We start from the raw sequence: 26,050 nt of genomic DNA, 5'->3' as shown, positions 1-26,050 counted from the left end.
AACACTTGGGGAGTAAACTCCATTTTAAGGTCCTAAAGTGTTCCAATCACCCTCAAAGCTTTAGAACTCGAACTAGAACCCACCATTGCATGTTTAGGACACCAAAAGCAATTAAAATGAATGATGAAAAGTGAGTTCACGGCCAAGGGTGTTCTTGGGCCGTGAACTCCATGTTTAAGTGCCAAAATGCCGTTAAAACCTTCCTTAAGCCAAGAGACTAATTTGGGCATGTACCTAAATGAGTTTTGGACTAGCTAACACACTTAGAACACCAAGAGTAAGGTGTTCACAGCCCAAAAGGTTCTAGGGCCGTGAACTCCATAAAATGGTGCCAAATGGTGCCATAAACTCTTCTAAAGCCAAGTACAAAAGCCTAGTTTAGTTCCTAGATAATTTAGAGACTTGAAAACACCATAATCACCCTCCCAAGGGAGTTTACGGCCGTAAACTCCATGGGATATGGTCCCAGAGCCGTAAACTCCTCAAAGGAGTTAATAGGAAGCCCAAACACTTGTTTAAGCCTTGAAGCAATTCACCACATGAGTTGTATAATTGTTAGACTTCATCTAGGGACTTGTTTGAGTGTTTACGGCCAGGAGTTTACTCCCCTGGGCCGTAAACTCCCAAAACATATGGCCATTAGACCATAAACTCCCATTAGGGGCATTGCACTCCCTTGTTGCAACCCATTAGCCTCCTAGCACTTGACCAAAAGTGTTTTCCTCGCGTTTAAATGTTTATACTTGTATAATTAGTGTTTTAATCACTAATTATTTATATACATATGTCTTCATATGTAATTAGGATCATTGTGTGTGTCTAAAGTCTTCACTTGACACCGAGCACTTGCCCGATCCTTCCTTACGATAACAGTCCGTTCAATTCCAGACACTTACTGCAGGTGAGTTCATACCCCTTAAATAATGTTTTAAACTATTTTTAAATGTTTTATGGGGGGGGGATACAAGTAGAATTATGCTAGTTATTATATCAATCACATGTGATTAATAAGTAGAATTACGCTAGTTATTATATCAATCACATGTGATTAATATGTAGCATTCAAATGATTTACTACACATTAGCCGTTTTACCAAACAGTTTCCTTCAAATGATTTTTATAAACAATTTTATATGTTTTAAACTCTTTATTACACTGTACATTTTACTCTGTATATTACATTTCAAACTTATTTACAATTGTGTTTCAAACAAATGTTTCTTTATACTAAACTGTTTTATCAAATCCATGCCTTCAAATTGTTTTATTGATTGACATCAAGTCAATCTTTTCTTAAAATAATAATTATGTTTCAAATGTCTTACAAAACTTATTTATGCTTTTATATTATAAATTGCATACCTCTATATGTATAGTTATATAAGAAATGTTTAAAAGACTTAGGAAGGCTATCCACCCTATTTCCTTTTCGCGCTTGAGATGTGGTCTGGTGGGATATCGGGTATTCGTCCGAAAGTTGTTTAAATATTAGTTATATATCATGTGTACATATATAGTCATAAAAGGTCCTTCCAGTTCATCCCATGCCCTTGAGTAGCAAGGGTAGACATCCATGTCCATTTTAGATTACTAGTAAGCTACCATATTGGTAGTTTAGGGAGATAGTAGAACTATTACTAGAACACAATATCATACAATGAGTCAGTTCATTCATGAGTCAATAATTTCTAGAACATTACAGTACATTACTATACTTGCTAGATAGAGAGAACACACATTACAACTAGCATACGTAGAACATTTCCGTACATTACACTTACATTAATACGTTAATAAAATTGTGATCCACTGTATGGGAGCATGCCTTAATTTTCATGACCCGAGTTGTAGCCAAAGTCTCTTAAAGGGAGAGCGTGAGTTTGCGTATAGATCTATACTGGATTGACTATCCTACACCTTGCTGCTAGCTACAGCGGGACCTGCAGGTCTGTGGGTGCCAAACGTCATACCTTATTTTCGACTATACGTTGTCGTTGTTACCAGTCTATAGTATGGTGCAATGTATCACATGAAACCTTAATATAAATCTGGTTTAAGGTAGTTAGTACAGCAGTAGTTCTTATAATGCTACGTTTTAGTACTACATTAATTTTCCCTGTACATATATTTAGTGATCCTTTCACTTAAACTATAGATGTAAAAACTATATTTTGTTAATAATAGTTACACTTGGGAAAATTACACACTTTTACATGACACGAACATTGAGAACAGTTAGGTCTTGGTAGAAGACACCCTTATATAATAGTAGGAATCATAGGGATTTCTAGAGTTTTTCAAACGTTTACAGTTGTTTTACAAACATTTTCATACTTACAGTTCATCTACATTTTTATACTTACAGTTCATATACAAATTATTACATACAAATTCTTACATACAAATTAAGACACTAAATACTTATGATCTCACCAGCTTCAAAGCTGATACTCGCTTTCAAAATTACTTGTATCCTCAGGTCATCATAGACAGGTACCGATGCAAGGAGAAAGGAAGATGGAGCTTGTTCAAGACTCATCTTTCATTTTGATTTATGCTTTAATGTTTATCAAAAATTGATAGAACATACTTGTATAATAATTCTATTATTAATGCAATGGATGATGTTGTTGCTTGTTTACTACTTTACATTGTTGTGATACTGTACATGATGTCCTCCGCCCCAGAACGTTTCCGCCGTTCTTGGTTTTGGGGTGTGACAAGTTGCAGTTATTATACGTGCCTAAATAACACGTTTGCCCAATGATAACACCGGTAGTCTTGTGCCATTACATAAGCCGTTTTTCTGATCAATATTTCTCAGTAACATTACTGGAACACCAATTTTTAAAACTAACTTATGATTTGGTAAACCGGATACTTTTAGACCATTTAATACATTAGGAGAGTATAAATTTGCATCAAATTGATCATGGAGAAATTCGGATTCACATATGTTGTCTGAACTTAAATATTCAACTTCATCTCCTGGATACTTCTTAAGCAAACAGTCGTTTATTTCCTGGACAACTTCATTTTTGGAGCAAGTATCGCTCTTTCTTGGAAATAATTTATATCTCTATAGTTTTCTAAAATTGAAGGATATACAAACTCAATTAAGGAACCTATATGATCATGTGAATCATTAATGAGAATATCATCCAGAATATCGATAATCATTTCACCTTCGTTCGAACCACCAAGTTTTCCTTCTCCTATATCCAACAACCAATTTGCAAAATCTCTTATTTTTCCTATATCAGATTGATCCCTTCCAACAGTTAGCCTCATGTTTTTTGTTAATCTATGGACTTTGCAATGTTTCCATAAATATGAAGAACTCAAAGAAGCATTTACAATGTTCTGTTTACTGCCACCCTGAACAACAGGTGAAATCTGTCTAAAATCTCCTCCAAAGACAATAACTTTCCCTCCAAATGGAATATTTGAGATGGTTGAATTTCCACACCTTAATAAATCCTTCAAAGTTCGATCTAAAGCTTCAAATTCATGCTTATGAACCATAGGTGCTTCATCCCAAATTATTAAAGAGGTTTTTCTTATTAAGCTAGCCAACTCACTGTTTGGATTTATGTTACAAAAAGAATCCTCTGTAAGTGCAAATGGAATTATAAATCGAGAGTGTGTTGTTCTACCACTAGGAAATAATAAGGAAGCAATACCGCTTGAAGCAACATTTAATACAATATTTCCTTCAGATCTAATTGCTGCAGATATTGTTTTCCATAAAAAAGTTTTACCCGTTCCACCATAACCGTAAACAAAGAAGACCTCCTTTATTTTCTTGAATAGCACTCATGATGTTTAGGAAAATGTTACGTTGCTCATTTGTTAATGCAAGAAACATACGATCATAGTCATTCTTTATAACGGGAATGTCGTAATCTAGCTCCTCGGTGATAAGTCGATTGTTTGAAGAAGAAACGGATTCAACATCTGGTTATGGCATGTTTTTGAAGTTTTTGAGAGTAGAGTTGTTTCGAAGTAAAATTTGTTGTATTTCGAACAAAGTTAAGTTCTTAAATTCATCTACTCCGAGTGACAATTCTGCACGAAAATATTAAATAATTAATAAAATATGTGGTCGATATTTAATAATTTTATTACTAATTATTTAATGGGTGTTGAATAATAAAAAGAAATTAATCTAAATAAAAAATAAGAAAAAATGTAATACATGCAGACTTAAATCTTTGTCGTTGGCTATATAGAATTTCTGATGGGTTTTAGTCATAAGAACATCCTATGTGCTCATACAAACCCTAATGCTTGGATCTAGGTTTCTCTATTGTACATGCAATTTATCCAAGACTATAAACCCTAGTTCTAGCATACAAGTAATCATATTAACATAAGAATGGGTTTAAGTTATTACCTTGATTGTTATGTAGTAATAACAATCCCAAATCCTCCTTGTATTGACTTTAGAAACTTAGAGTCACAAATGTCACTCCTCTAATGGTTCACAAACACCAAGAGCAAGAGGATGAAGAGGAGAAGAGAAGGAGGCTGCCCAAAAACGTGTGGAAACCCTAGAGAACAAGTTCACCACGTTTTTGGGGCATAAGGGTTCTATATATAGTGAGGCTATTAGGGTTATCTAACAAGGAAACCCTAATTTGGATGCTTAAGCCCTAAGCAACCCATGGACTCCTTTCCTTAAAGGCCTTGGACGATTTCTAATGGGTTTCCCCATAGAATTCGTCCAACCTTATAATATAAGGCAATCCATAGCCCTATTGCAATTATCTTATAATTACAATTCCAGTCCCTTAAGTTTAATTAATCTCTTTTAGCCACAAACTTAATTCTTATTATTTCTTGGCTAATATTAATTAAACAATATGATTTCTCCTTTAATATATTATTCTCATAATATATTAATAAATCATATTTAATCCTTTCTCTCCATAATTCATCCTATCAAGTTGCTTTGGTGAAGGCAACCCAAAAGGACCATGCACCATCGGGTCAAGTACATACCAAAATAGTTATGGACTTAGACACTAATCCAACAATTCCATCTGCCAAATATTCCCATGTATTTTCCCAAACGACCTCTGGTTTAGATATACTATTACACATCAACAATGTAGCAAATAAGAAGCGTAGATAAAAACCAGATCCATAATGACTTGCTTCTTTAATTGCATCAATGTATTCCTTGTCATCATCTAATAGCCCGAGTGCATAACAAGCATCTCTAAAAGAAGAATGTGTTTGACCATTTATCGTGCAAATTTCATCAAATGATGTTGGACCTTTTACTTTATTTAAAAGAATCCTTAAGAAATATGCTTCACCTAGTTTAGGTGAAAACATAATGAATTCTACCGATGGCTTTTCCTACTTTCCTTCGCTTCCAAAACCGACCATTTAATATCCAAACAAACTTTGTAGGGAATTCAACATATGTGAGTTTTCGTGCTTCACTTTCGATTGCATTACACTCCATCTAAGATGTGAACTTTGAAGCCGTAACAGAAGGTTTGTCAAAAACATCATCAATATCATCGTCATCGCCATATGCAATCTGTTGTTGATTAGGAAGATGAAAAGGTAGTCTAACAACAGAAGGATATCTGCAATGAACATCATATTTAAAAATTCTCCATGATGCTTCACATGCTGATAAATATCTACAATCATAATATTAAGCTATTTCATCGACCACATCATTATTTTCACATTCATTGTTGGTTGGTACAACAACAACTGTAGCTCTATCAGGGCCCTTATTTATGTATTTAAACAAATACTTTATAGAAGATCCTTGATTGCACCATTCAATATTAATATGTGCCTGGTATCTTTTCAATAGATATTTGTTGTATGGAACAACATTTCTATTATCCAACCTTACACCTGATTTTTCTACAAAATGACCATCGTTTCTTCGCCTATATAACGGAAAACCATTCTGACCAACAGACGAATGATTATAGAATTGTTTGGGAAAGTTTTTAGAGCACTTTTTATCCATCATGCATGGACAATTCATATTTTCAGCTCCACATGGACCATAAATCATAAACTCATTTACAAGTGAATACAATTCAGGATCTTCAATTCTGTCTGGTATCTCTGCTGAAATTATCAAATCGATAAGTTCAATAGTTGATAGCTTGTTGTCAGAATGCATGAATAGACATATATGACTATGCGGCAAACCTCTTTTTTGAAATTCAATGGTATAAACATCTGTAAAAGAATTTTCCAAAAAAAGAAAATGTGATTAGATTTTAAAACATATTTAAAATATAATAATAAGATCAATGTTTTATAAAAAATTAAAAAATATAGTTTTAATTACATGCTTGAACTTTGCCGAAAATTTGATTCTCCCTTAAGTCTTTAATGAATGCATCAAGCTTGATCTTGAACAACCTACATAGTATATCAGGCCCGTCTTCTGGTTGAAGTGAAGTATCCTTAAGAAACCTTTTAATCTCAGGCCATTTGGGATTACAGGTAAATGTTATGAAGAAATCAGGATATCCAAACCATTTACATAATGACATGACATCCAAATAGTTTTGCAGCATATAGCGTGCACCACCGGTAAAGGATGAAGGTAGTATGACATGTTGGCCGACATTCGAGATATCAGGCGTTCCTTGAGCTTTTTGGTTACGTAAATTTTCATAAGAATCACATCTAAGAACATGTTGTTGCCTACGTATGTAGTACAATCTCTCCGTTTCCATCATAGTATATGCATCTACCAGAAACTGTTGAAACAACCTTCTTGAATTAAGTATGAGAGAGAACGAATGATCTCTGTCTTGAATCCTATAAGCGAAATATTCTCTCATTGTACATTTCGCACGCTTGTTGTCGGTCGTAAATGACACACCTCTATGAAGAATGTCAACACTATAACCATCATCCCCATATGGAAATAGCAATGGATATTGGAGAGGAAGGTACGAAGGATGCAATTCACTGATACGTTGTAGAGAACCATTTTTTATTTGAACGACGATATCCCTCTTTTCGATTGAATCCGAAATGTCACCAATAATTAAAGCAACAACCTCATAAGCAGTCGGTAGGTTATATGTTTTTCCATCTTGCTCCCTTCTCCCGATAAGTCGTAATTTCATATCAACTTCTGGATTTTTCTGAAAAGTATCTCTTACCATCCTATAAGATCTAACAAAGACATTATTTGAATCCAACATCACCTTAATATCTTCAATAATATCACAATCAATTGATGTTGATTGATCATTTTCCCCACTAAAATAAATAAATTTACACATAATATTAGTAATATATATATATATATATATATAATAATAATAATAATAATAATAATAATAATAATAATAATAATAATAATAATAAATTATGAGTAAGAAGTTTGAAAAAATACCGAAAACATCTTTGTCTATTTTTAATTTCGTTGTCAGTGTCATAATGTATAACTGAAAGAATTTTGGTTCCGATCCTTTTGCTGGTAAAAGACTTCCAATACTATGATAATTTTGACCACCCAATCTTAAAATGTATGGAGCGTTTCCTCTATTGATTGAAGAATCAATTTTACCACCCATCGACGTAAAAGAAAACATTGAATTGTAACGTCGAATATTTTTCATGAAGTGTTTGCTTTTTGAATCCATATTTCGGAACATTCTTTCATAAGTCGGGGGTGCATTCTTTAAATCTGGAAGTTGAAATTTATCGTAAGCACAACATAATGAATAATCCATGTTCCCCTTTTCTTTACCTCTAATGGATTCATTTCTCCATAACTTTGCACGACATGTTTGACATACAACATCTTGATCACCATGATCCAAATATTCTGTAAAATAAAAGCATTGAATAAAATATCAATGAATTTTATAATTATATACAACATGGTATTTGAAATGTAAAATGGATATTATTTTTTGATTACCATTCGAGATACCAACTATAAGATTTTCATCGTTCACTTGATGTATATTTTCTACATCTTTTGTCAAATCAATCAATGAGATAGGGGATAAATGTCTCGTCTTCGTTTGTATTTTATGACATCATGGATATAACTTGATTGATGATGAAGAAGTGGTTACTGTAGATGCATTTTTTAATGTCATTTCATTTGAAAGTACATGGTACTGTCTTTTGTTTGCTAACTTGGAAGTGGTATATTTATCGAAACTGATGTTATCTGACCAAAAATAATATATATATATATATATATATATATATATATATATATATATATATATACATGGTACTGTCTTTCGTTTGCTAACTTGTAAGTGGTATATTAATCGAAACTGATGTTATCTGACCAAATATATATATATATATATATATATATATATATATATCCCGATTATATACAAAATGGGTAATAGCATATTTTAAAAACAATAAATAATTACCATTTCTAATGTTAGATAACGGATTTATAACATTTGTAATGTTAGAAAATGGAGTTCTAACATCTGTAAAGGAAGGACAATATTGTATGGTTGTGTTATGCATTGCAGGTGTTGTAAATGAATTGACATTTTGAGTTTGACGAACAATGTTGGTTGATTGATATGCAAATAGCAACAAATTATAAAACTTGTAAATATATGTATACAACTATCTAACAGTAAAACATAGAATATAAAATACTAATATGGTTACAGTTAATGATATTTTTGAAGAGATGCTGTAATGATGTACTTGGAACGTTCGATGTTGTTTTTATTTTCTTCGATCTTTTATTTTCCAAATATATTTTTCTTTGTCTTCTTTTCTCCCTGGCCTGCATGTGGTACATGTTACTATTGTTTTCTGCATAAGAAGACATAGGATAGGATATGAAATGTGAAATTAGGTAAAGAATATGTTTATATAATACAATTGAAGTTAGTTAAAATTAAATAAATAATAATAATAAAGTAAATGTATTTATAAAGTTACCTTTCTTAATTCGTTTATTAAAATGTGTAACAAAATTTGCAAATATTAATTTACTCATGTATAATATTTTTTAAAAAATTACTCAATTGAAATCTTTAAAATTTTAAATAATATAAATAGAAATTTTATATTTGTTTATATTGTGTAAACGAGACTTTAACTAAAAATATTAAAGTTAACATGAGTCGGATTCAGATACAAATGTAGATATGGGTCGGAGTCGGATAAAATATGATTTGAAACGGGCACTTAGTGTCAATCGTCACATGTGTTGTAGTTGCAGAAAGAACTCCAGCAAAAGAAGTCTCAATACTCTACCAACAACTCTCTCTCTACAAACGTCTTATTCATCACTCACTCTGTCTATCTTTCTCTCTCTGTGTTTGTGTTTTCGTATCAGTAAGGTTAAAACCCAATTGGTTTCATAGAAAATCTGAAATTTGGGTGTTTGTTTACAACGACTCCAATCGGCCATAGACGGTCATCGAAGATTAGCCGTCAATGACTCTCCTCGATCCCCCACAATCGATCGCAATCAACAACACATGAAAGGGAACCTACAAGATTTCATCTACGATGTCGTCTCCTCCTCCGATTTGGTCTCCGTCAGGATGAAAAAATACAATCCAAAGGTAGACTCTGCTTCTTCCAGTGCCACCATCAACTATTACCCTGATGTGCATCATGACTCATCATCCTCATTTCCAACCTAGGGCTTATTCCATTTCCATCTGCTCTTTCCCCAATTTCAACCAATTTGGCGTTCGGATGATATCAGGGGGTAAAACCCTAGTTCTCCATGGAAACAATGAAGGTAAAATCGTGTCATACACGAAAATCGTGATGATTAAAAATGGATTATTGATCGTAAACATCTATTCCAATATATTTTGTTATAGTTAGTAACAATGAAAGTCTATTTAGATTTCGGTAACACTTTTTGTTCGACTATTTATATATTTTGATTAAACATCGGTTTGTGACATCTGTTTCACAAGAGATAACACATTTTGCTCTATTATTTGTAGATATCATAACAGATGAAGATATTCAAAAACCGCGAACACAAAAGTTTTTTAGAACTTGTATGAAGCAGTTTGATGTAAATTTCAACCATAAATTCATAGAGAAACCAATGTAATCTAAACTCATAATACTAACCTAACATATGAATATGGAAATCTTGCAGGAAGTAAGACGGCTTTAAAATGAAAAGTAGTTGACGTGTGAACTGGAATGAGGATTAGAACTTGTATGAAGCAGTTTGATGTAACTTTGATGAAAAAAGAATCGCAGAAGCAATTGAAACATAAAGAAGACGAATGAGGACTTTCAAAATTATGGATTTCACGTTCTAAGGTAAATTTATATATATACTCCCCGATTTTATGATTTTATTGTTGTTGCATTTTTATTGGATAATTTTTTTTCCTGATTTTAAGGGATTTAAAAGATTACAACTGAAATTAATTTTAATATACGATTTTCATTTAAAAAGGGAGTATAGAATATTAGGAAACAGTAAATTAAATATACAAAATTTATAGAAGATCTTCATATAGTAAATATGTTGCAACCATTAGAAAAATATATGAATTAATTAAAGAAAATAAAAGATATAAATTTTGTTTAGAATTTTATATTGATTATTTTAAAAAATAACATAAAAACTATGAATTTACAAATATTCAATTACATACAAAATAAAATCATTTTTTATTTGTTTTTGTATTTAAATTTAAATCAGTGAACATGAATGTCCAACATTTAACAAAATATAAGTATAATTTTAAAGTAACTCATAGACTTTGCAAAGTATCATTACTCTTTTAAAAATCAATTTGTGAACCACTTTTGACCAAAAGCAAAGTAATATTAATTAATGATTTGACCATTTTAGAGTAGAGACCATCTATTCAAAGATCAAATTATGTTATGATATAATAACTAAGTTAACTAATTTATTTGTAAACCATCCACAATATATGATCGTAAATGAATATAATGATTCCACTAAAAGAAAATTGTATTATGAAAAAAAAATGCAAGTAGTATTAGCTAAAGTATCTAAAATATTTATAAGTATAATGGGCTAATAAGAAATATACTCAATGGTAGAATGCTACGATTGGATATATTATCCAAAGTACAATGCTATAAATTGAAGAAAAAAAATGTTAAAGTAAAATGTTAGATAAAGGCATGTATAAAATCATATGAATAACTTCTAAAATTCCATTTGTTTTTAAATAATATATTATCTTCGACCATGATCTGTTTGTCTATTTTATGCTTATCTTAACATGAAATCAAAGATTTATTTCTTACAAAAAATAAAGTCATTTGTTAGCTTAGGTACTTTACAGATGAAATTGATGATAAAAAATGAGATTCAAAGCATATTCCACAAACCACCTTCAAATGATAAATAAATAGGAGGCAAATATTAGGCTTTAGACTTCAAGTAAATAAGTAATCATCAATCTTTCCATTATTACACATATATACACAATTTACCAAATACTCCAACTCTTTTGTACCAAAAGGAGTTTTAAAGAAATAACTGGTGCAAAAGCACTTACACCATATTTAATCATAGTAATGAACTAAAATGCCCTTATGTTCCAAAACCTATAAAGTATCTTGTAGGGTTTCAAATTCTTCCTTGTGTTTATGTGCTGAGAATATGAAGACATCAAAAGGAATATCCCATGCCTGGATTCTAAGCACTCCCATTTGGAAGAAGAATCTTATAAAATTAAGATGCATTAATTAATTGTCAAAAATAAAAAAAAATTATTATATATATATATATATATATATATATATATATATATATATATATATATGTATGAAAATGACTTAAGTACTAAAACCTTGAAATGCTTAAAGTAAAATCATATAAAACAAAGAATTTAAAACTACAATATGAAAGAAGACAATTAAAAAGGTTAAAAAACAAAACAATTAAAACACTAAAAGCTTAGGGATCTATTTTGTAAATGTGTAGTTTTATTTAGCAGTTGACATTTTTTCATTGGGTCTCTGTTTTGCATGTAATGAGACTTTGACAGCCTCCTGCTCTGATACCAATTGATGAGTTGAAAAACTCTTTGATCGATTAGATCTCACACAGGTTAATCAGAATAATGCAAACAGAATAACGAACAAGAGAATGAATCAAAAATAAGCTGAATGATTCAATAGATTCGCGCCTCAGCAAAGCTCGATAAAGAACTTCCGTTGTAGAGGCTTTTAGGGTTACAATCGATAAAAACTATAATCGCTATGAATGATCGACTAAAAAGCTACGTACAAAGATGCATGCAAGCATCTATAAATATTAAACCCTAATTAATAAATCATGGATGGACAGGACCATTCCGGATACAAAATTGGACTATGGACCGAGCCCAAGACGCAACACATAATGGACCCAACAATCTCCCGCTTTGCGTCAATTGGAGCGAGACTCTACTTTGGCTTACTGGATCCTGCTGCATTAACCTTCTTCGTGGTTTCGAACAGACATGGAATGATGGCAAGAATAGTTTGTCTGAAACGAATATACCAATGGATCATGTCATTGAAGTACTTCTTATCATCTTCAAAATTCAGCTTACACCGATTGATGATCCCCAGAACATGCTCCAAACACGCAGTGGTATAAAGATGTTTGTCAGCCAAGGCGAACAAACATTTTTGTCCTTCATTCCTGGTGAACATAACTGAGTTTCGCTTTGGATCAATCCTCCCCATCTACATTTTATTTAGATCGCTTGCAGAACCGACTGGGGAGATGGTGGGCTTCCTCCTGAATACACTAGCAATTTCCTGATCCATCTTAGCAACCTCCATGATATAACAAACCAACATTCTCTTGAAGTGATCTATGATCAGCCCATATTTAGCTTCATTGGTGAGGAGGATGTTATGCAAGATGATCCAATCGTGAGGATTCAGATTAGGAAGATCAGCGAGAGAAATGGCATGTTCGGCTTTTTCTTACCCCCTCAAAACCTTGAATCGGACGTTCGTGAAGTTACCCTCCTGAAAGGGTTTGAGGACCCGAACGTTGACGATCTTCTGTGCACTCCACGTCTGATACTGAGGCTGAGCAAACCTCAGATAGAAGTCAATAAGTTCCCTGTCGACCTTCGGGTGAGGATGAGGGAATTCAGCAATGTGGGGAAATGCATGAAATATAAAAGCCTTTCGGGTCAAGGGCATGTCGAACTGATAGTCAACAGAATTAACCCTGTCCAAAGAGATCACTAGTTCAAGCCAGAGGATGCTGGGGGACTCGATAGCTTCTTTGATAAGCTTCTCAAGAGTCCATGGAGGGAATAGGGTTTTTCGACTTTCAAGGAGATCATGAGCCTCCTTCATCCTCCTTTCATTTGCTTCGGCCTCCTTAGCGATCCGAGCACTCATGTCTGGTTCCTTGTCCGTGGCCTGTTTCTTCAAGATATCAGCAATGGTTTCTTTGTCGTCGTCTCCATCACTGTCATCGAGAACCTTTTTGCCTTTGTCTTGAGCACCCGAACCTGAAGCATGACCAGTTGTTGGTGGTTTGGTTGCTTTAGCTGGAGCTGATGAAGAAGTAGGAGGCGGTTGAGATTGAGCGGTGAAGACAGGAGGAGGTTGAGATTGATTACTGCCCTTTGAAGCTCCTTCTCCCCCTTGTTTTGGATGGACCACTGGCTCAGGAAGCCTCTCAATTTTGCTGAGTAAGGCAAGGGCTGGAGCAAGTTTCTCAGCAAGAGTTCGCCTCACTGAGTAGTTGAGAATTGGGTCATGCACTTCAATAATATTTGAGAGGGCTTCGTGGACATCCGAAACACAACTCGAAATGACGGCTCGCTTAGATCGCAGAGAATTAACCTCCTTTTCAGATTGGGAAAGCTAAAGACTCTTGATCTTTAGGGCAGTTGTTTTGCGTGCAAGCGCATCCATCACCGAGTTTTCCGAGGCAAGGTCTTCTTGGAGCTTGGTCAAGCGACCCTCAACGGCTGCCTGGAAAGATTTGTTGTCAGCTTCAAGGGTCTGACGAAGACTGGCAAAATGATGCTTTTCTGATTCAAATGAAGTAGCCAGCTTCCCAACAACTGAATGAACCTTCGTTGCATTAGATTCAGTGGCCCCCTGCAAAGACTCCAAAAAGATGTTAGCATCTTGAAATAGTTTTTTGACCTTTTCGGTCGCAGCAACACAGGCCTTTGTGGATGTATCTATAGCAACAGTAGCAGAGTGGATAGAGGCTTCGTGTGCCTTGGTGAAAGTATCAACCATCCCCTGAATGGCAGCTTCTGTGATATGGGACCGAGAGGATGAGGAAGAAGCGATGAGATTATCAATTTTCTCATGAAGTTCCTTGATGTGCTTTTTGGTGATGGGAGCATCATCATCATCATCTCTTTGAACCTGGTAGGGACTGTAGTAAACATAATCGAAGGTCAGATCTTCCCCTCCCAGAAATGCCTCGGTTTCGGCTGAGTGATTGGGAGATGAAGGTGATGGTGGGGGTTCGGTTGCGGGAGTAGGTTCGGGTGTGGAAGTATGTTCGGTTGCAGGTGTGTATTCGGGAGCTGAAGTACGAGCCCCCGTATCAGATACGTTGGTTCGAACTCCAGTGGTTGTTGTTGTTGTAGCGTCTGAGAAAATGGGAGGTGGTACAGGAATGGATGTGGGTGGACTATGAGTGGAGGAAGTTACGAGGGGAATGTAAATAGAGATAGTGATAGGTGGACAAGAGACAGGTTCGATTGTGATTGGTACCTCATGTGAAGGCGAACGGGGAGGAGAGTCGCCTTGAACCGACTCCTCTGAGTCTGAACTTTCATCCTCTGATTCGCTTGAGGAAGAAGCAAGAACGAGTTTTCTTCTAGGCTGGGTTTTCCTCTTCTTCGGTGGACGTGATTGGGCTGCCTTCGTTGGTTTTCTCTTTTTAGGAGAAGGGCCTTTCGCCCCATTGACCACTTTCTTGTCTTTCCCTTTTTCTGGTTTCTTGCCCTGGGAGCAGGTTTGTCGGCCTCGTTGATGGACTGAAGCATCTCTGGAGTCAGCTCTCTGGGACCCGAAGGAAGAAACTCCTTGTAGGTCTTGATGATGCGGCTCTCCCCTGATACACAAGCATACATTGACTCAGGAATTGAGCCAACAAAGAGAAACTTGGAAGGATCAGTGACAATGATCTTTGTAGTGTGGAAGACGCCAATCGAGGAGAGTGGAGAAGTGGCCACTATTGGAACATGACACTTGTCCATTGCCCATTTGGTTACCATCGTCCAGAACCTGGCATAGGAGATTTCAGTGTGTCGAGAAGAAGAGGCGAGACTTTGGATCAACTGCTGCCATAGAATTGAGCCATAGTCGAGGTTGATCCCATTGTACAACCCATAAAGAATCGTCATGAATAAACGACTGGCCCCATCAGAACCTGCACTCCTTTCGGATAAACCCTTGAACAATATCGTGAAAAAGCCATTCCATTGAGGAGGAAGACACGACTTCTTGAACTTCGTTACAGTGGTAAGGATTTCAGTGTAACCCATGTCGTAAAACATGGAGAATAATTGACCCATAGAGATCGAATCAGGGTTAACCCTCGATTCATCAGGTTCAAACCCTAGAAGCGAGCAAAATCGTTGCTTTGAGATGGAGGTTTTGGTATCAAGGATGTCGAAGTAGATGCGATCAACAGATTTATCGTAGTGGGCTGTGGAGAAAATCTGGGATAGACATTCCATTGGCACAATTTCGACTTTGGACAGTGCGAGAACCAGTGGAGAGTATTTGAAACACTCCACTATGGGATACATGAAGGCATCATAGGAAACATGGGTGAGATCAATGACCAAGCTTTGCTGGGGTCGGATTGGGAGAATGTTGGAGGTTTCATGAACAGAGGAGGAATCCGCCATTGTTGAATGCTTCGAAGAAGAAGATGAATAGTGGGAGAAAATCGTCTTTGTTTGCTCTCAGAATTTTGAGTGCAGTAAAGAGGTAAAACGACTAGGGGTTAACCCTTTATACCGTGTATAGAGGTGAGAAAAAAATTCGCCCCCAAATCTTCTTGAAACGCGAATCGGTTCCTGAGTTGATTGAAGCGTGACAGTTGGCCACCCCGATGATTATGCATGAGAGAGAAAACGGTTCCATTTAGCACGCCTTCCCATCAAATACCTTTTTGAATTCTTGAAACCTTTAGTCTCCTGGCTGAGTCATCATCTTATCTTTAAAATGAGCTGTCGTCATTAAATAAAAACAAACACTTAGAAAAACCACAGCATCCCCTTGTGAATATAGCATTAAGAACCGGAGCTACATAAAGAAAAGTAGCTTTTAGTGAACCGAACCAGACTTTTGGAAAATCAAAAAGATTTTCGTGCATAGTGTGTCAAAGATGAGGAAATAAAGCAACATCTATGTGGGAATTTGTGATGTCAATATAGACACGAAACAGTGGATCCCGAGCACGAATCTCTTCCTTCAAATTCAAGAGAGACTTTAAAGTGTCTGTGTGGATTCCCGTTGAATTACGATCAAGCACTTGTTAAGAAGTGTTGAAAGGCATCTTTTGATGAGGCTTAGAAGGGTGGCTTTCACTTCAGTTCAGAATTCCTGATCTTGACATAAGATAGAAACCGAATGAAGTACTTATGAGACTGATGTGGTCTGTTGAACAAGTAGGTTTGGACAATATTTAGTGACTTGTTGGAAATGTTTGATGTGAAATCTCAAAAACAATTTAAAAATGGATTCTATGGGAAGAAATTTTATGATGTGTAACAATTTCATAAGAATCACACAAAAAGAAAAATAGAGATTTCATGGTACAACCACTTGGGTGGTTTCGTTAATTTATGGGTGAAATCTAGAGCAAATTTAATTGTTCACCATCAATTCATAGTAGGTATTGAATTTTGTTTTTCACTTAGCACGTAGTGACACGAAGCTAAGATCATAAACACAGAGATTGTGTAACCATAAACCTCATTGGTTATTTCTGAGAGTCTCAAGGGTTACATGTATGAATCGAAATATGATGGAGAAAAATGTTTGAGGTGTTGTAAAGAAACCAAAGTACCTCTACTATAAAAATAGTGACCAAGCAGAAAACTCTTAACTCATATGAGAAAAGAGTAAGGTAGCTCACGATTAGAATAAATTTAGCAGCCTAATTAGGAAGAAAAGGTTTGTATATACCCAGTCAATAAGGCTTTATTCAAAATTAGTTGAGGCTTTGGACAACATGCAGCAGCATGCTTCTAGGGACACTTAGCTAGTATAAAGTGTGAGAATGATACCTGCCCCATCGATATTCCATAAACTGTTAACATAAACAGAAGTAGAGACAAAAAGAAAGAAAATATTTTTGGAATTTTTGATATTTTTGTAAAGAGAAAAACAAAACAAACCAAACAATTTTTTTTTGAACCGAACCAGAAATGGACCGAACGCTCGGTTCATTTCGGTTCCTTAAAAAAATATTTTTGGAATTTTGGAAAACAATTGTACAAAAATATACAACCAAAGACATCACCTTTTTGAGATAAGCGAAAACAAGTGCAGTGGGACCGAACCCGAAATAGACTGAGAGTTCGGTTCATTTCGGTTCCCGTGTTAACCGAGCCCGAAATAGACCGAGCATTCGGTTCATTTCGCTTCCAACTTTTAGTTTTGAGAAGGTGTTTTTGGTACTGACTCCGATTCCATCATACCTAGGCCTTGTACGATTTTATTGAAACTTGCTTCAGGAAGAGCTTTGGTGAAGATGTCGGCCAGTTGATCAGTGGTTCGAACAAAGTGAATTTCGACGTTTCCATCTTCCACATGATCCTTAATAAAGTGATACATCAGTGCTATATGTTTGGTCTTGGAATGTTGCACTGGGTTATGACATATCCTAATTGCACTCTCTGAGTCGCAATATAGTGGGATCTTTTTCATATTCAGTCCATAATCCCGGAGTTGGCTTTGGATCCAAATCACTTGTGATGTGCAGGAGGCGGCTGCAATGTACTCTGCTTCGGATGTAGATAGAGAAACACATGTTTGTTTCTTCGATTGCCAGCTAACCAAATCTCTGTCTAGGAATTGGCAGCCTCATGTGGTGCTTTTTCGATCTAGACCACATCCTCCTAAGTCTGCATCTGAGTACGCTTGAACGAAGAAACCTGAGTTTGAGGGATACCAGAGACCGAGAGAGGTGGTTCGCTTCAAATACCGGAAGATGTTCTTCATTGCCAGCATGTGTGGTTCATGAGGATTTGCTTGAAACCTAGCACAATAGCATACTGAAAACATTATATCGGGCATGCTAGCTGTGAGGTACATCAGGGAACCAATCATTTGGCGATATAGCGTTATGTCGACTGTCGGTTTTTCCAAAGATGGTGTGAGCTTAGTGCCGAATGCCATAAGGACTTTGACCTTTGAGTCTCCCATCATGCCGAATTTGGCAAGGAGAGTCTTTGTGTATGCTTCCTGGTTGATAAAGATGCCTTCGGGTCCCTGTCTAATATTTAAACCAAGGAAAAAGTTAATCGGACCCATTGATCTCATTTCAAATTTAGTCTCCATCAACTTCCTGAATTCAGCTGTTAGGCTAGGATTTGTGGAGCCGAAGATGATATCATCGACATAGATTTGAACGATCCTAAGGTGGTTACCTTCCTTTTTACGAAAGAAGGTTGGGTCAACCGAACCTTGTTTGAATTTAGACATCTTTAAAAACTTGGTTGATGTTTCATACAATGCCCTAAGAGCTTGTTTCAGACCATAAACTGCCTTATCCAAGATGTAGCAGTGATTTGGATGCTTTTCATTTACAAAACCAGGAGGTTGCTCCACGTACACGGTTTCTTCAAGTTCCCCATTCAGAAATGCACACTTCACATCCATCTGGTAGAACTCAAAATTTTTGTGTGCAGCATAGGCAAGAAATATTTGAACGGATTCGAGCCTTGCAACTGGAGCGAATGTATCTTCGTAATCTATTCCTTCTTCCTGGCAATATCCTTTCACCACTAGCCGAGCCTTATTTCGGATTACATTTCCCTCCTTGTCCATTTTGTTTCTGAACACCCATTTGAGACCGACGACCGAGGCATCTTTTGGTGTTGGAATGAGTCTCCAGAACTTATTTCTTTCGAACTCATTGAGTTCGTCTTGCATTGCCTGAACCCAATCAGAATGATCGAGAGTAATATTGACGGTCTTCGGCTCTATTTTGGAGATGAAAGAATTAAACATGCAGAATTCTACTTTGGAGAATAGAGTAGTTTGCTTCGCCTTATGTTGTGATCGAGTTAGAACCTTTTCTGATGCATCACCCACTATTTGAGATACATGATGATCTCTGGTCCATTTGGTGAGAGGAGGATAATTTGGATCATAGGATGGATCCAATTCAGCATTTACCATTTCTTCCAACTCTGATTGAATATCATCGTCATAGTGCATATTGGAATTCTCCCCCTCGACAGATGATGAATCATTTGTATGTGAACCAAAAAATATTTCTTCGACTGGGCTTTCGGGCTGATCCAGACTTTCGGTTGCTACATGACTTTCGGGTTGTTCCGGACTTTCGGGTCGTTCCGGACTTTCGGGTCGTTCCGGACTTTCGGTTTTGACAAAGATTGGATTCTTCCCCTTACCATGAGTATTATCGTCGATCTAAAATGATAGACCCTCCCCCTGGAAATGTGAGTCTTGTCGATCTGAAGAGAATTGATTCTCCCCCTCGACCGAAGTATTGCTCTGAGGAGGTTCGTTTCGAACTGGTCCCATTTGTTTGGCTGCGTCTTCGATAATCTTCTTAAGGTGATCCATCTTGTTGTCTGCTGCCGTGGCCTCAGAGTGAGTAGCCTTCTCAGGTTCATCAAATAAATCCATGAACTGGTCAAAGAAGTTTGCGATTGAGGCTGTGACTTGACCTGTTTGAGAGAAAATTTCTCCAATTGCTTCTTCGATAGACTTCAACTTCTTGACGTAATTGTCATCGAACGTTACATAATAGGTTTCTTCAATTCGTTTAGAATGCTTATTCAAAACCCTGTACGCCTTTAAAGTAAGTGAATATCCAAAAAAGATGCCGTCATCGGCTTTGACATCAAATTTGTTGCGATGCTCTTTGGAGTTGAAAATGAAGCACCTCGAACCGAACACATGAAAGAACTTGACATTCGGCTTCCTGTTGTTAAGAATCTCATAGGGGGTGAGAGAGAAACGCTTGTTGAGATAAGATCTGTTTTGAGTGAAACAAGCTGCAGCAATGGCATCTACCCAGAAATATAGAGGAAGTGAGGCAAAACTCAGCATGGTTCGGGCCGCCTCACACAGGGTTCAGTTTCACCTTTCGACAATTCCGTTCTATTGAGGTGTATAGGGGGCTGAGAAATTGTGACTTGTGCCTTTTTCTGCTAAGAAATCTTCGAATTCTTTGTTGTTGAATTCCAGTCCATTGTTGCTCCTGATGTTTCGAACGACTTTTCTCAGTTGCACTTCGACCTGCTTGATAGATCTTCAGCTTGGGAGTCGCCTCAGATTTGTGCTTTAGAAAGAATACCCAAGTAAATCGTGAGAAGTCATCAACAATAACGAGGATGAACTTGTTACCACCAATGCTCTCGATTGATGATGGACCACATAAGTTGATGTGAAGCAACTCAAGTGGTTCAACAACTTTGGTGTTTATGATTGTTGGGTGACTTTGGCGACTTTGCTTCCCCATTTCACATGCAGCACATAAGTGTTCTCGATCGAACTTAAGCAGTGGAAGTCCCCGAACATGACCACCGATGACTAGCTTGTTGATGTCTTTGAAGTTGAGGTGTGAGAGCCTTCTATGCCACAACCAACTTTCGTCTGAATGGGCTTTGGACAATAGACATATGACTGGATTCCCTTTGATTGGTTTGAGATTCAGAGGGAACATTTCACCTTTTCGTTCTGACTTGAGAATGACTTTGTTGGATTTCTTCTCTATTATCTCTGATCCTTCGTCATCGAATGATACTTTGAGACCTGTACCTCCCACCAGTTGAGACACACTGATGAGGTTATGCTGCAACCCCTCTACATACGCTACCTTCCTGATTGTAAAATCTCCATTGGTTAGCATCCCATAACCCTTTATCGTTCCATAGGAATTGTTACCAAACTTGATGTTACCACCGTTTTGAAGGGACCGAAACTTCCTTAACTCTTCCTTCCTTCCTGTCATGTGACGTGAGCAGCCACTGTCTATGTACCATTCTTCGTCGAACTGCTCGTCACTTATAACCTGCAAAAATTAAGCAGATTTAGGAACCCAAAGTTTCTTGGGTCCTCGTGAGCCTTTTACAGAAACAGGAATAATAAGAGAAACATCAACAAGATAAGTTCGTTTTATTAAGGTTGTTTCATCTTTCCTCTTAATAGTAAACACATTGATTTTATTGGAGTTAGATGCAGGTATTTTGGCTTCAGGTTCGGGAGTTTGGACGTTAGCTTGCTTTCGGTCTTCATCTGCTGAGGAAATCTTACTTTTTCCTTTCAAATCCTTCTTCGAGTGTGAGCTTGGTGTAGGACGAGAATTAGGCTTAGAAGAAGAATGAGAACGAGAAGAATTAGAGGAATAGAAGTTAGAATGAGAATCTTTCCTAACTTGAGGTTCGAAATGACCCTTTTGGTTGTGATCATCTGAGGGACCGAACCTGGACCTTCGGTTACTGTTTGTTGATGGACCGAAACTGGCTTTTCGGTTGTCGTGGGTTGCTAGACCGAAACTGGGTCTTCTGCTGTAAAAGCTTGATGGACTGAACTCTAGTCTTTGTCTGTTGTTGTTTTGTGGAACGAAACCAGGCTTTCGGTTGTTGTTATTTTCGGGACCGAAATTATCTTTCCGGTTTTGTTCTTTCTGTGGCCCGAAAGTCTTCTTCTGGTTCTTTTGATCCGATGGGCCGAAGCTCCTTTTACTCTTATTTTCTTCTCCTTTTGGCTTGGAGTTTCTATCAAAGTGAGTATAGTGAGGATTTTGGGAGCGCCAGAATTGATTTCGCTCTGAGAGATTTTTCTTGTATCTCAGATTTCTCTGCTGCTTTTGATTTTTCATCTGTTTCGGTTGTCTGTGAATGTTTGCCTTTTGTTTCGGCTTCTGAACAATTGGTTCACTTTCCATGGAAGAGATTTCGCTTGTTGAGGAGACGCATTCTAACGGAACCTCTTTTGTGCCACTGGAAATGGGCACGTCAAAGTTGGTAGGTTTATTTAGTGGTTCTGCCACATATCTACCTTTGGCCTTCCATGATGTTTGCTCCGACAAACCAACTGTTTCATCTGCGTTGTCTATCGGTGCAGACCATAAAAACTCATCACGACCATCTGCATTATCTTCATTCACCAATGCAGTGAGTTCGGTTGTCTAATGTTTGGTGACTCATGTGACCTTATAAACCTGATTGGGAGTGGTTCTAACCTTTTGGTATACAACGGCCTTTTCTTTAAGGATTGGGGACTTATTTTTGGACAGACGAGCGAATTCCACAGAATTTTCAGAAATCAAGTATTTGTGGTTTTCAGGTTCGCTCCTAATAAACTCTGAACAGTCAACCTCATCCTCTACAGAGATTTCACTCATGTCATCGTCCTCATTAAGTTCAGATGCATTTTCAACATCAATTTTATTTTCTGAACTTAATTTGGTACTCAATGAGTCAAATTTTTGTATAGTTTCGGCTCTGAGTTTCAACCTATCATTTTCATCCAAAAGGTTCTTAAGCATGTCCTTATGGTCTTTGGACTTTATAAATGATTCAATTTTGTCCAGACCATACATATAAGTGGGATTAACATCATCTGAAGATACAACACTTTCATAGTTGTATGCTTCGGCATCGATTTCATCCTCCTTTAGCTCAAGGAAGGGCAAAATCATACGATGTATTTTCTGACCTATTTCACAGTCTTAATGCAGTTGAGTAATGTTAGTATAAAGTCTTTTTGCAATCAAACAAAAACATTTCTCTGTTTTAACAACTTAAGATTGTCTCTTTGCAAATAGATATTTTCATCCCTAGATTTAATCAGCTCCAACTCCTTCTGCTCAATCCACATTTTTCGCTCCTCACTATTGGATGATACCCTGTTTATTTGGTCAGTCAGATTAGAATTCGTGACACGTGTTTGAGTTAAACAACTATCTAGATTTGAAATTCTTGAATTCAAGTTATTTAATTCTTTTTCATATGACGTTTGTGGAATTTTAAACGAAACAAAAATGGATTGTACCTTCTTGATCAGTTCATCTAGTTCACTGATCTGCACACTGAGAGGCTTCGCTATAAAGCACACGTCCTCTCGCTCCTTAGCCACTTTGTTTCCACCATCAGTGTTGTATCCCCTCATCTGGGATACATCTGTCACCATCAAACATCTTCCACCAGCATCACCACTCTTCGCCACATAAGCCTTTCCATGAGTAGGCTTTCTCACTTCATCATCTTCTGAGTCGGTTGACCACACCTGTACACCACCGAACTCATCATCATCTACCGAATCCTGCACAACAAGAGCATTCATAGAGGGATTAGTAGTAGCTTTCTTCCTTTTAATCTCCTCCAGTCTTTTCAGGAGACTTGCTCTTTCATCCTTCTCCTTACCTTTCTCTGCCATTTTCTTCAACACACAATCTTTTGCGTAGTGATTTTTCCCTCCACAGTAAAAACAGCTGACACCAGAATCAACTTCACCCTTCACTTCTTTCTTTGGTTCTTCAACCTTCGGCTCCTCTTTCACTTTTTCAGAGCTGTAGTTTCCCTGCCAATTTCGGTTCTTGTTGGTAGGGAACTTCTTCTTGATGAACCTCCTGGGATTTGACACCATCATTGCATAATCTTCAGATGTCAGATCGTAGTCTCCTGGATTCAGATCTTCTTCTTCTTCTGTTGCACTCTTACCTTTAGACAGAAGTGCCAAAGACCCCAAGTTTGAAACCACTCTATTCTCTTGCAGCACAATCTTTTCCTGGGATTTCAGAATCTCCACCAGTTTCGCCAAAGAATATGATTTGAACTGCTCATGCGCTTTAACCGTCGACACAATCGCCCTCCATTCGGGTCTTAGGCCATTCAAGAAACTGACCTTCTGTTCTATGAGCTTGCTTTCTATGTCATGTTTGATCATCTTACTGAGAAGATGATTGAACCGATCGAATGTTTGTGTAACAACCTCCTCTGGCTTCTGCTTGAACTCTCCAAATTCAAAGAGATGTAGGGTCTGAATCGAGTGCTCCAGATCTTCATCTGTGGAATACAGCTCTCGCAGCCGATCCCAGATTTCCTTTGCTGTACCACAAGAAATTACTAACCGAAATGTGTCGGATTGAAGGGCGAATCGAATTAGTCTCAATGCCTTAATGTTGCATTGGAACTTCTCCTTTTCGTCCTGAGCGACGTCCTTCACATCTTTTAATAAATCATTGTACTCCTTCTGAGTTTTAATGATTCTTGAAGTGCTTGAGTGAGCGAAGGGGCCAGCTGTGATAGCTTCCCATATCAGATACCCGTTATCTTCCGATCCAATAACGTAATCTTCAAAATGGTGCGTCCACACTTCATAGTCTTGAGTGTAGAGGATTGGGATCTTGGTTGTTGATCCGATGCTGTTAGAGATGTTGATGGGATTAGATTGAGAATCGTCCATGCTTGATCTTTAACCTGTTATAAGATCAGACTTTGTAATACGTAATATTAGGGCAAGATGAATAATTAATGAGATACGTCAATTATGGAGTGACGGCTCAATAAATATCAATGATTGCAGAATGAACCCTAATCACTATACGTCAATTATGGAGTGACGGCTCAATAAATATCAATGATTGCGGAATGAACCCTAATCACTTCTTTCACAGAAGAGATGTGTATCAATTACACAGCCTCCTCTCTGATACCAATTGATGAGTTGAAAAACTCTTTGATCGATTAGATCTCACACAGGTTAATCAGAATAATGCAAACATAATAACGAACAAGAGAATGAATAAAAAATAAGCTGAATGATTCAATAGATTCGCGCCTCAGCAGAGCTCGATAAAGAACTTCCGTTGTAGAGGCTTTTAGGGTTACAATCGATAAAAACTATAATCGCTATGAATGATCGACTAAAAAGCTACGTACAAAGATGCATGCAAGCATCTATAAATATTAAACCCTAATTAATAAATCACGGATGGACAGGCCCATTCCGGATACAAAATTGGACTATGGACCGAGCCCAAGACGCAACACATAATGGACCCAACACTGTATTTGTTTATTTGGTGATTAGGAGTTGTCCTTTATTTGAAAGTGGACTGCTATTTTTAAGGTGACTTCTCAAGTTGGTTGCTATTTTTTTGAGATGATTAGTGTGTTGGTTTATTTGGTGAGTTTGGTTTGGAGGTTTCTACTCTTGATTGTTTGATCAGCTGGTGTGTTTGTTCTAAGTGGTTGGAGTTTTGGGTTGGACTATTTTGCCCCTGTTGGCTCCTCTTACTGCTCTTTTTTTGTGGTTATTTTTCATAATTTACTCTTTTATTTATGATTATTATCATTACAATTGTTATTATTATTACTTTACAATATCATTAACCCAAATATATAACATGGGTAAAATAGTCATTTTATCAAGACATAATAGTTTACACTTCATTTATTTTTCTTTTTTACATATACATAAAGATGATATCAAAGCACATGGTTTTTGGATCTTACTTGTTATTATATTCTCATATAATATTTATACTTTTGTATACAACTATTACACACAACAACAATTACATATAAACACAGAAAAACACACACACAAACACTTATTCTCTAATTTTTTTGAACGAAAATGAAATATTATTAGAGTAAAAAATAGAAGAGCCAATCAACAATAGAATTATGCTTCAAGGAAGAGACAACAAAGGCATATTATACTTTTTAACTAAAAGGGGTAGCCAACAAATCATAAAAACCTTTTAGTAATTATCAACCGGGATGAGATGTAACATCTGAACAATAATAATCCCCTAGGCAATATCGACCAAAGTTGAACCAAATGACCTCTCAAGCACAAATGAACCCTTGTACCATA

General features: G+C 36.6%; 1 protein-coding gene across 1 annotated transcript; it reads right to left on the bottom strand.

Moving 5' to 3' along the window:
• Positions 1-3,016: 3,016 nt before the first annotated feature.
• Positions 3,017-5,344, bottom strand: LOC145099810 (uncharacterized). Its single transcript, XM_079037315.1, has 3 exons — positions 5,104-5,344; positions 3,842-3,958; positions 3,017-3,729 (listed from the first exon to the last, which is right to left on the bottom strand). Exons 1-3 carry the CDS (start codon positions 5,342-5,344, stop codon positions 3,017-3,019), a joined length of 1,071 nt encoding a protein of 356 aa, XP_078893441.1.
• Between the last annotated feature and the right edge of the window lie 20,706 nt (positions 5,345-26,050).

Source organism: Lactuca serriola, chromosome 4, assembly GCF_051521515.1.
Source record: "Lactuca serriola cultivar US96UC23 chromosome 4, Lser_US96UC23_V15, whole genome shotgun sequence".
Taxonomy (NCBI): Eukaryota; Viridiplantae; Streptophyta; class Magnoliopsida; order Asterales; family Asteraceae; genus Lactuca; species Lactuca serriola.
Note: the sequence above shows the minus strand (reverse complement) of the source record. Positions and strands in the feature narration are given on the sequence as shown.